The sequence below is a fragment of the Sinohyriopsis cumingii genome, chromosome 12 (assembly GCF_028554795.1).
Source record: "Sinohyriopsis cumingii isolate HCF-2022 chromosome 12, ASM2855479v2, whole genome shotgun sequence".
NCBI classification, from domain to species: domain Eukaryota; kingdom Metazoa; phylum Mollusca; class Bivalvia; order Unionida; family Unionidae; genus Sinohyriopsis; species Sinohyriopsis cumingii.
Window position 1 is genome coordinate 46,758,315 of NC_142972.1, and position 16,119 is coordinate 46,774,433.

At 42.9% G+C, this 16,119-nt stretch overlaps 1 protein-coding gene across 2 annotated transcripts in view; it reads left to right on the forward strand.

The window, feature by feature from the left end:
- The window catches only part of LOC149786382 (putative peptidyl-glycine alpha-amidating monooxygenase pamn-1), a 53,558-nt gene that overhangs the window by 26,352 nt on the left and 11,087 nt on the right, over window positions 1-16,119 (forward strand). For both annotated transcript variants that reach the window (XM_089976801.1, XM_089976802.1), the window contains one exon: window positions 2,838-2,917. In XM_089976801.1, coding sequence (XP_089832927.1) covers window positions 2,838-2,917 — 80 coding nt within the window. The remainder of the gene's footprint in view (window positions 1-2,837; window positions 2,918-16,119) is intronic.

The window sequence follows — 16,119 nt, forward strand, 5'->3', positions numbered from 1 at the left end:
CCGAGTTAATCTTCATGATGTTAACATTATCTGAAATAAAATTAATGCCGACTTAATCAGGCTTAGACTAAAGTGATTGTTTGTTTGTTTTTCTGGGTTTGAAGCTATTTTTCATGACATGACGAGCTTATACATGGCGGCTACTGGCATTCTTTTCACGTACCCACGCTGGCTTAGCCTGAGACTAGAATTACGCGGACAGAGGTGGGACGTGTGAATGATCTGTAAAGCCGAGTGCCTTAGACCACTCGGCCGTCAGGGATTTCAGGTTAGGCGGTCAAAGTTATTCGACTCACATCTGAAAGGAACGACGATGTTTCGATTTCCTACTAGATATCACAATTGTTCTTTCTGCTTTCGCTGACTACTGCTTCATACTCGTAGGGCCGTGGACCACAGATAACTAGCATCTTCCATCTAAGCAAAAGTACGGAATCTCCGTAGTTTTCCCCTTCATGCACCGCGCCTATTGGCTGGTCCCCTCATTGCATGCTCCTTACTGTGCACACTGGATACCAGCAAACTTTCTGCCTTGTCATTCGAAAGGTGTATGCTGACTGGCTCTTCTTCCTTTGATTTCTCTGATCTCTCCAAAACTAGTCTAAAACATAAATATTACAGCTAAAGTGTAGGTCTAACAGGTAGTGTACGTGCCTTACCGACTATTTCAGCTATACGCGTAATTTTTTATAATTTGATTCCACATACTTTTAATAGCAATTGTTCAGTGTATTTTACTCCTAGTCGACAAATATTTATTGCAAGGTGAATATAATACAGCCATATAAAGATATCCTACAAAAAAAGTGGTTCATACAGTATGTGAACATTTTTGTGCGAGGTCAACCATGCAAGGCTGATCCAGTATAAACCGGATTCAATGTCGCTATGATGTCGCAGTGAAAGCGCTGCGTACTGGAAAAAAAGAAGAAAGAACAACACTGTCCAGGCAACAGTCAGACCCGATATCCACCTGTTTAGACCCATTTTCGTGCCCAGTCACCGATGTAAACGTTCACAGCGATCGATCCATTTTGGTCTGAAGTTTTTTGATAGTAACTAAGGTGCAGATCGTTTACCAATCGGAAATAGACATACGTTGGTCAAATTACACCAGTATTAAAGTTTAGAACAATAAACGGTAATTTGTTTAAGATCAGTAAAGGTTATACATGACCACACTGATACACGTAGTAAACATTCAACTAATCGATATAACAAAGGTGCGATTTCGCACATTGAAGTTTCACATCTTTTCGTCAGGTCAAATCAGTATCATAAATTGTCCTTTGAAAGTGTATTCGAAATGTCATCATCTTTGTGTGGTGACCAAAACTTTAGCATCCTCATATCCTGAATTCAAGACTCATTCTGTAATTAGCTAATCAATTTTGTCTGTCTGTATATATATATATATATATATATATATATATATATATATATATATATATATATATATATATATATATATATATCTATTGTGTTGGAGATAACATGGATTGGTCTAAAGCACTAAATTGCATATTTTCTGCTCCTGACATTTTAAATGTTGCTTACTTTTAAAACTTTCATTTTGCAAGACTATTCGTATCCTCTAAATGTAGTCACGTATTTTTTATACTCTTCTGGTTCTCCGTTTGTTTTTAGTACGCCTTACTGTATGTTAAAATAATGGACCGTACACGTTGGTCGCTGCTTTGCTTTCTTTTGTAACATCGACCATTTGATGAATATATTAGTGTGATAAAGACTTCATACTGGGCTTATTATGATACAACTTTATACTGGGTTTAGTGTAATAAAGACTTCATACTGGGTTTATTATGATACAAATTCATACTGGGTTTATTGTGATAAAGACATCATATTGGGTTTATTATGATAAAACTTCATACTGGGTTTAGTGTAATAAAGACTTCATACTGGGTTTATTATGATAAAAGTTCATACTGGGTTTATTGTGATAAAGACCTCATATTGGGTTTATTACGATAAAGACTTCATACTGGGTTATGATAAACTGACAAAATCTTCGTACTGGATTCAACCGAATATGACCCAGACAATTCAGATTTATGTGTCATGGGTTTTCCTACTGGTCTTTTGATATTTGATTATAAAGAAACGTTGCAAAGAAAACAGAATGAGTTGAAAGTCTACGTGTTGTATTTCATTCCGTCAACTAAACACTTAAAGTATTTGATGAATTTTATTTTAAACCAATTACATGGTAACTAAGATGTATGAATTAAAACAAAGTCAATGACAGCGCTGAATGTAACAAATAGGAGGGACGAACTCTTCGATGTAAATTTGCAGAATTAATTTAGATTCAAATTTGTGTGTCTTCCAGTGAAGGATAACGTTTCACAAAATAACTCCAAACCGTGACATGATTCCAGAAGAAATATGAGAAGGTTTCTTTTTTAAAAAAAATATATTTTTTGGTGTCAAAAAAGAAAGATTAGGATGGGTAAACAAGTCGTTGCACAGTATTTGTTTTACTTTCTGTCATCTTTTCTTTCTCAAAAGCGAGATGTTTTGGATATCGATTGCATTACATATAGCAGTACGTATTCTTTTCCGTGAAATAACACGCATCTAATGTTTCGTTAACTTGGTTTAAACATGTCTGAGTGCTTTAAATGTAATACGTTTGAGTAAGGATGGGATGCAGGATAGGGAAACATTTACATGGTCGTTAACAGCCCACAGGCTTAACGCGAGCATATGATTCGTGTTTTGTTACAAATAGATATTTAAACAATTTTAACCTATGCAACGACCACAGGATATAAGTATTCTATTTAATGGAGATCTCTATTTAAACAATTCAGGTATACTGGTTGAAGGATACGTTGTGAGGAACAATACAGCAATTTTACTGGCGAAGCAGAGCCCGAAGGGGAAACATAATGTAAGTATTATTTGGATGGAAATAAATAGACAGTAATACCTATTTGTCCAACGATTAGGCTTAATCATTCGCTAGTGACAATGATCATGGGAGTAGTGAAGGGGGACACTTTACGTACAATGGGAATTAGCATTAAAAACACCCTTGGGACACTTTACGTACAATGGAAATTTAACATGGAGAAAAATCGTGGGACACTTTACGTACAAGGGGAATTAACATGGGAATAAATCGTGGGACACTTTACGTACAAGGGAATTTAACATGGGAATAAATTGTGGGATACTATACGTACAAGGGGAATTTAACATGGGATTTTTTTTTTAAAAAAAAAGTTTTTTTAAAATTTAAATTTAAATTTAAATTTAAAAAAGGGGTAGGCAATTCAAAAGACTATCTCTTTTCGAGAAATATGGCTGGCCCTGAAAAGGGCCTTTGGGTTTTATGTTAATGTATTCATTAACATAAATGGCACCGCATTGGTCTTCTTCTTGTCCTTAGGCTGCGTCTTACTGTTGGTCCGTACATCAGCACTCTTTTCAGGCATCCTTGTCTTTCGACGTAGATCCTACGTATCCACAGGCTGGTGTTTGTCCTGTGGACAACGGTCCACTTCGATCGGACATACATGAGCAAGTCTGTCCGAAACATCATGGAAGACACAAGGGTGGATGACTCAACTGTAGTCCACATCTTGAAGCGACGAGAACAGGTGAATCAATGCATTGAACGGCGCTTATTTATAGGCGGAGGAAGGATTGAAACGGATTGAGTTCATTTACCAATCCGAACACGCGTTACAGAATTCAGTCAGCTCGCATCCAATCCGAAGAGAGCAGTCTGTGACGTCACGTAGTCAATATAGATTCGCTAGCGCTTGTGTGCAGTCAGTCTATGCGACAGTGATTCAACATGACGGAAACTCAGAAAACGGTCCATTGGGGTGCACCAGCAGGGGAGACTGCCCAAGGGAACTCGGACTTACTTTCAGAAGAGGTGAATTGGGATTTTGTGGATTTTCTCTCCTCGCAAGAATTTGTTCCGGAACCTTCGTTACTTTCTTCATTACCGCAAGTGGAGAATTTTAGACAGAGACAGAAAGAAGAATTGGAGAAATTTATACAACGACAAAAGGAAGCGGAACAGGCTTTTCTCCTACAGCAACAGCAACAAGAAGAAGAAGAAGAGGTAAGAAAAAAACAACAGCAAGAAGAAGTAGCAGCAGCAAAGAAACAAGAGGGTGAAAATCAAACGGTCACGGTACTGTTGGACATTTTAGCGGAGTTAAGAAGTCTGAAACAAATGTATCAGACTTCTTTATCACGACCGAAGAGAATACGACCTTCCCGAGCCAAACATGTCAACCCTGTGACTAAGCCTACCGTACCACCCTTAGTGATTTCAACCCAATCATCATCATCAACATTACGCAGTCCAGAAGTAGGCCTTGGCCGTGGCAAAGGCTTAAGGCAGTTAAAATTGATTGCTTAAACTCACCCCTACACCATGAAGAAAAAAGGCCCTTTTCAGGGCCACCCACATTTCTCGAAAAGAAATACAATTTCAATTTGCCAATAACTCAAAAAAACTCACCCATGTTACCCTTATAGTACGTGTCTGTGTATGAGTGCGTGAGTGTAGCTTCTTATTTTAAAATCACAACTCAAAGACACTTACCTTATATCATTCATTTATTCTTTTCTCCATTTTTTACAATCCAATTCACAATTTATCACACAACACTTTAATAATAAGTTCATTGATTTCTTCTTTTCTCCTTGTTTAGTCTCTCTGTTTTTTGAATTTCTTCACCGTCACACTCTTTTCCTCTTCTTCCTCCTCGCTTTCTTCCCTTCTTCTTTTTTTCTCCTGTTTCTTTTTCTTCACCTGTCTTCTTTCTTCCTCAGAAGAATCCCTCTCTTCCTCTGAAGAATCCCTCTCTTCTTCTGAAGAATTCCTCTTTTCTTCTGACTCCTCTTGTTTCTTTTTTGGGCAATCTGGAGACCAATGTCCTTTTTCTTGACAATAATAACAGGTATCTTCACTTTTGTCTCTTTTAGTCCCTGTTTTTTTTCTTTTTTGACGGTCTGGACACTCTGAAGACCAATGCCCTTTCTTCTGACAGATATAGCAAGTATCTTGACTTTTATCTCTAAAGGAAGGAGAATAGTCCGTAGGCTGGTCTGAAGAGAATTTTCTAATGACCCCTCGCAAAGCTCTGACGAAACGTTCCATCTGGTCAGTCTCTTCCATCGTTGTGCTCGGCTTGAGAGTGAAATGAATAGTGAAAGGACAAGACACACACCCTTTTATATACGCTGGTCTGCCAGGACTATAAAGTAGTTTATGGTGTTTGAACTTGAGTCATTTGACTTTTTGCTTTCAAGATGAAACGATCCCATTCATTCGAGAAGAAAGAAGAAGAAAGTAAGAGGCAGAAACGTGATCTATCGCCTCGTACCAGGGCTGAAATCTTGGCACAAATTCATGCCAGTGATTTTGAAGAGGACATGAGTGAACCAGAATCCAAACCCTCTAAACCAAGTTCACCACCCTTTGTCAACCCTGAAAAGTACTATTCCATTCGAGAGACGGAAAAGCGCTCCTCTAGAAAATTTAGAACCACGGCTTACAAATACACAGTGAAGTTTAAAGATTTCAAGGCTGAAGTGCCGTTAGAGAAAGCAGAAGTGTTCATCACTGAGGTGTGGGATTCTTTGCTCACTGCACTCAAGCGACAATGTCAACCCAAAGAAGACGATCGTTTGAGACTTTCCATACAACACGACGGTTTGAAATCCCCTGTTTGGATCGAGTTTAGCACCCCTGCAGAATTGACTGCTTCCAAAGTCATGGACAAGATTCAACACGTACAACAATCTAATGATCAGTTTGACATCACCGATGGTAAAGCCACACTGGACATGACCCACGTCTCTCCTCCTCAAGGGACCGGACGCAAAAAGATGTTATTGGTGGACGACCTTCGCAACACCAAAAAGAGTCTCGTCCGAATTAACAACTCTCATGACCAGATGTGTTTAGCCCGTGCCATCGTGGTGGGACGAACCTATGCCGACAAGAACGACACGGTAGAATGGAAAAGAACCTGGAACACTATTCAACGTTCCCATCGAGCCAAGCAACTAAACGAAGCAGAACTCCTGTTGCAACAAGCTGGCCTGTCCAAAGACACACCCTGTGGCATTCCTGAGATGCAAAAATTGCAAGATGCCCTAGCTCCACGCTACACCTTGAAAGTGCACCCTCAAGAAGTGCGCGGACCTCTGTTGTTTCGAGGCCAAGACTTTAAGGACGGAAAATACATTCATGTCTATTATCACGATGAACATTTTGATACCATTACCAGTATCACCGGATTCCTGAAATACGGTTATTACTGTGAGAAATGTGACCATGGTTATAACAATCGAGAGCAACACAAGCATTGTGGATCGAAATGCACAGGATGTTTGGCCTCTTCACCCTGTCTGAGCGAAGAACCAGTGCCTTGTTCCACTTGTCTGCGCACGTTTGTCAGCCCTACCTGTTACCAACAACATCTGAAGACGCAAGGTTCACAGAAGAAATGCGCTTGTCAACTGCTGAGATTGTGCTCTACGTGTGAACAAGTCATACGTACCAATAATACCAAGGCACACGTATGTTCAGGAAAGAAAAAATGTCACATTTGTCACCACATCGTGGACTTGGAACACCAATGTTACGTGCAAAAATACCAACCCCCACCAGAGAAAGAGGACGGTCACAAGAAGAAAGGCAATTTCATCTTTTTCGATTTCGAATGCATGCAAGAAACTGGCATTCACATTCCTAATTTCTGCGTGGCTCATCGAGCGTGCGAGAAGTGCATTCAAGAACCTATCTTCAGTCATTGCCCTCACTGCAGCAAGATACCCGGAGGGCGTGAAAAAATCTTTCGGGGACCGAACACGTTAGCCGATTTTGCCCAATGGGCCTTAGACCCCGTCGACAAGACGTGGAGCCAAGAGGACATCGAACGTTACGGAGATTGTCATCGTCATGCCACGGTGATGGCTCACAATTTCTCCGGATACGATGGACAGTTTCTTCTCAGATATTATACGGAACAAGGCACCGAACGTCCTAAAGTGACTTTGAACGGAGCCAAAATCATTTTCATGCAAGTGGGACAAGTACAGTTTAAAGATTCGATGAGCTATTTGGCCATGCCTTTGAGTCGAATGCCTAAAACGTTTGGAATGACAGAAATGGCTAAAGGGTACTTTCCACACTTTTTCAATACGGAAGCCAATCAACATGCCGTTCTACCCCATTTGCCTGAGGCTCACTATTACGACCCCGACAACATGCGTACCGAACAACGAGAAGATTTCTACGCTTGGTACCAGGCTCATGCCTCGGACCCTTTCGACTTTCAGGAAGAAATGCTAAAGTATTGTCGTTCCGACGTGGACATTTTACGGCGTTGCTGTGGAAAATTTCGAGAACTGTTCATGGAACACGGAGGGGTCGATCCTTTGAAAGAAGCTTGCACCATTGCCAAAGCGTGTTCCTTAGTGTATCGACAACGATTCATGCCTGAAAAGACCGTGGCTGTCATCAGTCCTCAAACGACCCACTTTGTCAAACGTCAATACTCGGTCAAAGCCCTACGTTGGTTACATTACTTGTGCGACAAGGAAGACAAGTGGATTCAGCATGCCCGCAACGGAGGGGGCGAAAAGACCATCGGAACGTATTCGGTCGATGGCTGGGACTTAGAAAACCCCAAGATCGTGTACGAGTTTAACGGTTGCTTATTTCACGGATGTCCCGTCTGTTACCCTGACCGTGGCACTAAAAATCAGTTTTTGCAACGAACCATGGAAGACTTGTACCAGGACACTTGTCAGCGGCGTCTAAAGTTGGAACAGGAAGGATACCAAGTGGTGGAAATGTGGGAACACGAGTACGATCACCGTATGAAAACCGATCCCGAGTTTAAACGCCTCGTGGAAAGTTACCAGTTCGTGGACCCGCTGAACCCGAGGGATAGTTTGTACGGAGGAAGGACCAATGCCACCTGTTTGCTGTACCAAGCCGACGAAGAGAAAGGAGAAGAAATCAAATACTTGGATGTGTGTTCGCTGTATCCCTACGTGTGCAAATATTGTCGTTTTCCCGTAGGGCACCCACAATTGCTGACGGAACACATCGACCTGAAAAACATTCGACAATACGAAGGCTTGATCAAGTGTAAAGTTTTGCCTCCCACGAACCTCTACCATCCCGTCTTACCTCACCATTGTCAAGGCAAACTGATGTTTCCCTTGTGCCGTACTTGTGCCGAAACGTGCAACCAAGACCAAGCTTGTCAGCACACCCAGGAAGAACGGGCCTTGACGGGAACCTGGGTCAGCGTAGAATTGTTCAAAGCTTTGGACATGGGATACCAACTGTTAGAAGTGTACGAAATTTGCCACTTTCCCAAGACACAACAATACCACAAGGGTGATCCCAGTCAGAAAGGCATTTTCGCTGACTACGTGGATGCCTTTTTGAAACTGAAACAAGAAGCCAGCGGCTATCCGTCCTGGTGTCACACTCCCGAAGACCAAATACAATTCAAAGAGAAATACTACGAACAAGAAGGCATCACTTTAGACCACATCGAGAAAAACGAAGGCAGGCGATCGTTTGCCAAAGTGATGTTAAATTGCTTGTGGGGTAAAATGGCACAACGACCGTGTTTACTCAGGACGGAATATTTGACAGAACCTTCCCGCTACTTCCAGATGATTCACGACAAAACCAAATACATGAAACACGTGGACGTCGTTCGAGAGAATTTGATCTTGGTCAATTACGAAGAAGATCTGGACTTTGTGCAAGACGACCCTTTTGGAAATGTCATCATTGCGGCTTACGTGACAGCCCATGCCCGCTTAAAATTGTACGAAGCTTTAGAACTGTTAGAAGAACGCGTCCTGTACTTTGACACGGACAGTTGCATTTACATCCATCACCCGATTCAACATCACCCTAACATCGAAGGAGACCGTTTAGGAGCCTGGACAGACGAGCATCCCGACGACAAGATTCTAAGTTTCGTCAGTGGCGGTCCCAAAAATTACGGCTACGAATACCGGGACAAACAAGGAGAAGTGCACACGGAGTGCAAAGTGAAAGGACTGACTCTGAATTATCGTACCAGTCGAGTGGTCAACTTTGGGGTATTGAAAGAAGCCTTGCAATCGGGAGAGGATGGAAACTTTAAAGTGACCACTCACCAACCGAACAAGATTGTACGTTTACCCACTCACCACATCGTCAGTCGACCTTTGGAAAAAGTTTATCAAATCGTGTACCAGAAGCGAGTTCGACTTCCCAATCATTTCACCTTACCGTATGGACACGTTGGTATAAAACATTGGTTGTAAGAGGATAGTTACCCCACCAGAAAGATGACTTCGCCACAGCAAGAATCGAGTGAGAAACCCGATGAGAACTCCAAGTTCAAACCCTACCATTTTCCAGTCTTCTTACCTGACTATTGTGATTGTGCCCGTCGATTGGACACGTTTCAGAAATGGCCTACGGATAGGGAAGGATTACCTTCTTCGCATGTTTTAGCTAGAACAGGATTTGTCTACTTGGGACCTGAGTCAGGATTGGGATACGAGGTACAGTGTTTCGCTTGCGGACTGAAGTTACGAATGGATCTATGTATCTATAAAGATTCAGCTATTCTGGAACATACTCGATGGTCTCCTCACTGCCCTTACCTTTCTATGGCCTTTCCACCCATTACACTACGGTACAATGTTGACGGTACCTTAGAGACGGTACCTTCCGAAACAAGACATAAAAAACGTAAAAAAGGAAAGATCTACAAGCTGGAGACTGCATTGCGACTAGTATAAAAAGGGGGCTATGGTCAAGATCGATAGTTCATTGTGACTACCAAGACCGAGCGAACAAGATGAATACTTTGAAAAAGACATCGTTCCAGTTTGGGGATTGTAAAAAAGTTGTATCTTCCTCTAGTGTGACTAATATTGGATGGATAAGACCCATGCATTGCGACGGAAAATGTCCGGAAGGAAACTGCGATTGTCCATGTGGTTACCATTGTAATTGCGTAACGGAGTTTGCAGACGAGTGCGATTGTGAGCCTTGCGATGGGACCGATGCTGTACGTTGTGACCTGAGTGATGCCGTAAAGCATCATGGGAACTTTAGTACCCCTACCCCTGTCATGGAAAGTGATGCTGTGCGTGTCAAACCTGAGGGATGCGAAAGCGATGCCGCTCGTCCTCTTGGACATTTTACTGGGTTTCGTTTTAAAGGGGAATGTCGACCTTCACGTTTACCTCCCTACGGATGTCATCCAGCCCTGAGCAAACTCCTACCCATTTCACTCAACCCTCATCGAAACGAACCTGTGAAAAACGAATATTCGTTTCCTGTGCGTTTGTCGGAATACTGCGACTTTGAAAATCGTCTTCAATCGTTCAAAGGAAAATGGCCAAAGTATCTGGGAGGACCGACCCCCGAAGAATTAGCCAGAGCCGGATTTTTCTACTTGGGCGAAGGAGATAAAGTCAAGTGCTTCAGTTGCGGTGTGTCACTTCACCACTGGGAACCGCAAGATTCGGCCTTCGTTGAACATGCTCGATGGTCACCGAATTGTCATTACTTACCCTTAGTGGGACCGAGACATTGAAGTAACTTTTTACCATAATCATCTGTTTATGGATACTTTACAAGAGAACATTCGTGCTTTGCCTGTGGAGTTGAGAGAACGCATTTACCGAGAGCTGGTCAAAATACAAGTGAAACGTAAAGAACAATTGCATCCGATACGTCACCGGTGTTTGAACCACTGGTATCTGAAGGCTATACAAGGACTGATTCAATTGAAAGTGTTCCATTGGACGGACATTGATCAACGACCTTCTGGTTATAAAAAGGAATGGTTTGGTATGGACGATTGTAGTTACTACATTGTAAACGTATTGCATCGAATTCCAGAGGAAGAGTTAACGAATTACAAACTTTTTGAACACAATGTCAACTTGGTGAAAGAGGAAACTTCTGAACGAATTGTAATGTGTAGATTAGTGACTCAACGATTTAAATTCGACACTGAAGTGAAACCATGTTTGTGCAAAGAGTACATTTCTTGTGTCAGACCAAAGAGGATTTAGTATGACCTATTCATGGATACTTTACAAGAGAACATTCGTGCTTTGCCTGTGGAGTTGAGAGAACGCATTTACCGAGAGCTGGTCAAAATACAAGTGAAACGTAAAGAACAATTGCATCCGATACGTCACCAGATCTTTAACCACTGGTACCTGAATGGTATAAGAGAACTGATTCGTCAGAAATTCTTTCAATGGTCAGACATTGTTCAAAACTTTGAGGTCGCTAATGATCGACATGTTCATGATTATGGTTACTTCGAGATTCACCTAGTGCAATGCATTGAGGAAGACAAGTTAAAGGATTACCAACATATTTTACGTGGAATCTACTTAGAGGAAGAGGAAACACCTAAACGAACTCTGACGTTTCGGTTACAGTATGCAAGATTTAGATTCCCTACTGGAGAACGAAGATCTCTGGCTAGAAAGTACGTCTATTGCATCCGAAAAAAAGAGAATATAAAAACAGGCTGCCATGCCACGGTTTATGTCACATGTCATCCAACAGATTCCGTGGAAGGAACTCAATGACCATATTCAAACCGTGGATCATTACCATCGATTATTACAAGAACTGTATCCATTCAATTTTGGACGACAAGTGGTGTGTGTCTTAGTGACTTGTTTTCTGGGATTTCGTTTACCAGCCGATTCCTTGTGGACTCTTTACGATCAGTACTTACCACCTCCATGGCCTTAAATGGTCACGAAAAACTCCTTTTGTTCAAAGCCTTGCGTTTTCATCTGGATACTTCTCGACCTCAACAGGAAAAAAAGATTCGTCAACTTTTAGCGACCCAAGACGTGTATGACGATGTGTGTGTAGCTTGTGACTTACACCCTCATTGGACAGATGTTCGTGATTGGAAAAAGGGGGGTTTTGAGGCTTGGACCCAAGAAGTGGCCCAGTATGCACAAGAGTTGTTCAAGGAAAAAAGTTACTTTTCAACCCGTGTTAGTGACGGTGCCAGAAGAACCCGTCACCGAGAACAACCACTCGCTTCAGGACAGGACTGTCATGGACATGCCTGAAAGGTCATTCCGGGAGGACACTTGTGTGACAATACCTCATGTAGAGACTGTAAGAACATTACACACTGTCCCTAGGACATCTTGGTTAACCAAAACATGTTGTACAGACACTTGTTTATATTTCACTTTGATCGCTTTGCTGTGTTTTATATTCCTGTACATCACTATTTGGGTTGTATGTATTTTTGTCTTTCGTGTTCATATTTGAAAAAAACATTCAATAAACGTGTTCTGAAAAAGTATATAAACTCTTGTCTTGTTTGTTTTTTCGTGTCACAAGTGACATTTCTCATACCATGGCTACCTCTGCTGTCTCTGCTCCCTCTTCCTCTACTGTCAAAGTCATCGACGAACACTTAGATCGTGCCAGTTGGGAGGCTTTGTATCTTCGCCATCCCTTTAACATGCTCATTGCTGGACCTAGCGGTTCGGGCAAAACCGAATTCGTCAAACGTTTGATCGAACATAAACATCATTTGATCGATCGGCCCCCTCAACGGATCGTGTGGTGTTACAAAGAGTGGCAATCGGCGTACAGCCTCTTGCGAGAAAGTCAAGGCGATTCCATCGTGTTTGTGGAAGGCATTCCTAAAGAAGACGATGGCATCGTCTCTGACTCCCGTCTAACCCATTTGGTCATTTTCGACGACATGTTAGGAGAAGACGAAGAAGAAATTAAATTGTGGTTTACGCGCAAAGGGCATCACCGTAATGCCAGTGTCGTTTACATCACCCAAAATTTGTTTCAACAAAGTAAAGCCCATCGCACCATCAGTCTCAATGCGCATTACGTAGTCTTGTTTAAAAGCCCTCGAGATAAATCGCAAGTGCAAGTCTTAGCCAAACAGTTAGGAACGCCTTGGCTGACTCAGGCGTACGACGATGCCACTCAAACGCCACACGCCTATTTACTCGTCGATTTGAAACCTACGACCCCCGAGGATTTGCGATTTCGTACCCACTTGTTTCACCACTGGTGCCAAGACGGAGGGCCTGTCCTGTACACGTCTCCGTCCTCGACTTCATTTCACTCCTCCCATGAAAAAAATCTATAAAAACCTCAGACCCTTTTTCGTCTGTCTCACACAGTGTGAACATGACGTCCCTTCAGTCACATCTTCCCGTCAAATTGATTCGTGCCTTGTATGGCATCAGCCGAGAAAAAGATCCACAAACACGAGCCCGTGTCTTAGAAGCTAGTCTCAAAGAAGTCTTACGATGGTTCACGGTGACGGCACGTCAATTACTCCAAGGAATCATTCAGATTCCTCATCAAACCCAACGCTTTTTCGATCGAAACAAAGTCGCTTTGGTCCAACTGGCCGATCCCCGCATCGACACTCAAACCAAAAAACAAATCATTTTGAAACCTGGAGGGAGCGGTACTCTAGGAGGGGTCATCATTCGCTCACTCTTAAGATGGGATCCTAATGCCCCCAAAGTTATCCCCAAGACAAAAGTTCAACGAAGCCCCAAGAAGAAAAAGAAAAAGACCAAGTCCCCAAGAAGAATAACTTCTCCAGTGGCAGGACCCTCCTCTTACCAGACACCACCACCATCACCCCGAAAAAAGAAAAGAAGCCCCAAGAAAAAGAAACAGAGAAAAAGTCCTCAAAAAAAGAAAAGTCCACAGAAGAAAACTAGTCGCAAGAGAGGCACTTCGGCCAGGACGCAACCTTACACTCGCAAGCCACGACCTGCCACAACGTCTCCGGCAGCCTCACGTTTGTCCACTTCTCCGTTGATGTCACCAGGAACTGAAGAGTACTTGGAGACGTTGATCACACCAAGAACTTCTCCGTTGATGACCCCCAAAAGAGCTTCCCCAGTGGCAGGACCTTCCAATTTAGCAGCAGTGGCTGCTGCTCACAAAGTACTTTCTCCCAAAATCAAAGTTCAAGAAAGATCGGGCATGTTACAAAGTTTACTGGATTTGTCCAAGCAAGAACTGGCTCGATTTAGTCCGTTACGTACCCCTGCACGACGTGTCATGCCTGTCCTCAAACTGATAAAACGTAAAGACAATCAGTGGCGACGCGTTCCAGTATAAAAAAGGCCTGTGACCGAGTAGGGTATCAGTGTTTTTAGGTGCTCCTAAAGACTCAAAGATGTCACCCTCCAGAAAACCCCAAGGAAAGAAAAGGAAAGGACTACCACCACGTTTAGCCAAACATGGGGACCTGTTATCTGTCCTGTCCAAAGCTTCTCCACCCCTACGAAAAAAACTCATTCAAACGGCCTCCAAAGAGGTCATCGATACCGTGTGCGAATGTTGTTTGAACGTTTTGAAAGGCACTATCCCTTTGTCCAAACACCAGAAACAATGCTTAGGCAAACATCGTCACGTTCTTCGGAAAATGGTTCAAAAGAAAATTCCCATTCGTCAAAAAAAGAAGATGTTGGTCCAACGTGGAGGCATTTTACCTCTCTTGTTAGGCCCCATACTGAAAGGAGTCTTGGGAACCATGTTGGGAGGACTGATGGGAGCAAGATAAAAAGGCCTTCGGAAGTCCCAATCTCAGAATTCACCCCTGACAACCCCATGGAAGGACGAAAACTAGCTTTAGTGCCTTACAAACGATGGATGGAATACCATCGGTGGCAAGAACAACGCACCCCGCATTTACCTCCCAATCCCAATTTGAGCGAGATGTCCCAGTTACAACACGAATTGCAGTCCTTGATGGATCGCCAAGATTTGTCCGAAACAGAAAAATCGCAAAAGTACGGTCAACTCTTGCAACGACTGCAACTCTTTCACCAGAAAGCTTTAGACGAAACAGCTCTACCCACTTTGAAAGATTTTAAGACCTTGATGAAAAGTCCAGCACCATCACCAGTACCAGTACCAGTACCAGTGGTCAAGACAGAAAAAGGAAAAGAAGAAGAAGAAGGATTTCAAACTCCACCCGAAAAAGTACGCAAGTTAACAACACCACCTACCTCCAGAATTGGATGGATTAAAAAGATGATGGCCACCCCTTCTTCCTCACAAGAGAAAAAGAAAGTGAAGACAGAAGTGAAAACAGAAGTGAAACAAGAACCGATATCCCCCGCTCAGACATCCTCCTCCTCTTCGACACCTATTGCAGGCCGCACACGCAAAGCCTTGCAATCCAAGAAAATACCCCAAGAGAAAAAGAGTAGCCTCTTCCAAGAGTGGGTGCCTTATTAAGACACCAATCCACACAAAAAATGGAAAAAGTCTTAGCTAGCATTTACTACGATCCCTCCCATCCTGCAGGTTACGCAGGAGTTCAAAAATTGTATCGTGCTGCCAAAACCCGACTGAAAAGTCTCCGTTTACCTCAAGTGCAACGATGGTTACAAGAACAAGCTACCTACACTTTACACAAACCCATTCGACGCAAGTTTGCCAGAAGTCGCACCCGAGTGGAAGGTATCGATCATCAATGGCAAGCCGATTTAGCCGATGTCTCTCATTTGGCCAGCTACAATCGTGGTTACAAATATTTGTTTTGTGTCATCGACGTCTTTTCCAAATTTGCCTGGGTCGTGCCTTTGACTTCCAAATCGAGCAGCGAGTTAGTGCGAGCCCTGCAACGGGTGTTGAAACAAAGCGGTCGTCACCCTCTTCGATGGCAAACGGACAAAGGCACCGAATTTCTGAACCAAGCTTTCCAAAAAGAATTAAAGAAACGTGACATTCCTTTTTTTACCACCGAGAATCCCGAAACCAAAGCCAGCATCGTGGAGCGTTTTCAACGCACTTTGAAAGAACGCATGTGGAAATATTTTACGCATCACCACACTCTGAAGTACATCGACATCTTACCGCACCTGGTGCAAGCGTACAACCAATCTTACCATCGAAGCATCGGACGTGCCCCGCAAGACGTGACTCCCGACAACGAAGTGCTGGTGTTTGAGCGCCTGTTTGGTACGTCCCCGACGAGGGCTGTCCCTAAGAAAAGTGGAGAGTTGGCCGTAGGAGATTGGGTGCGCATTGGCAAA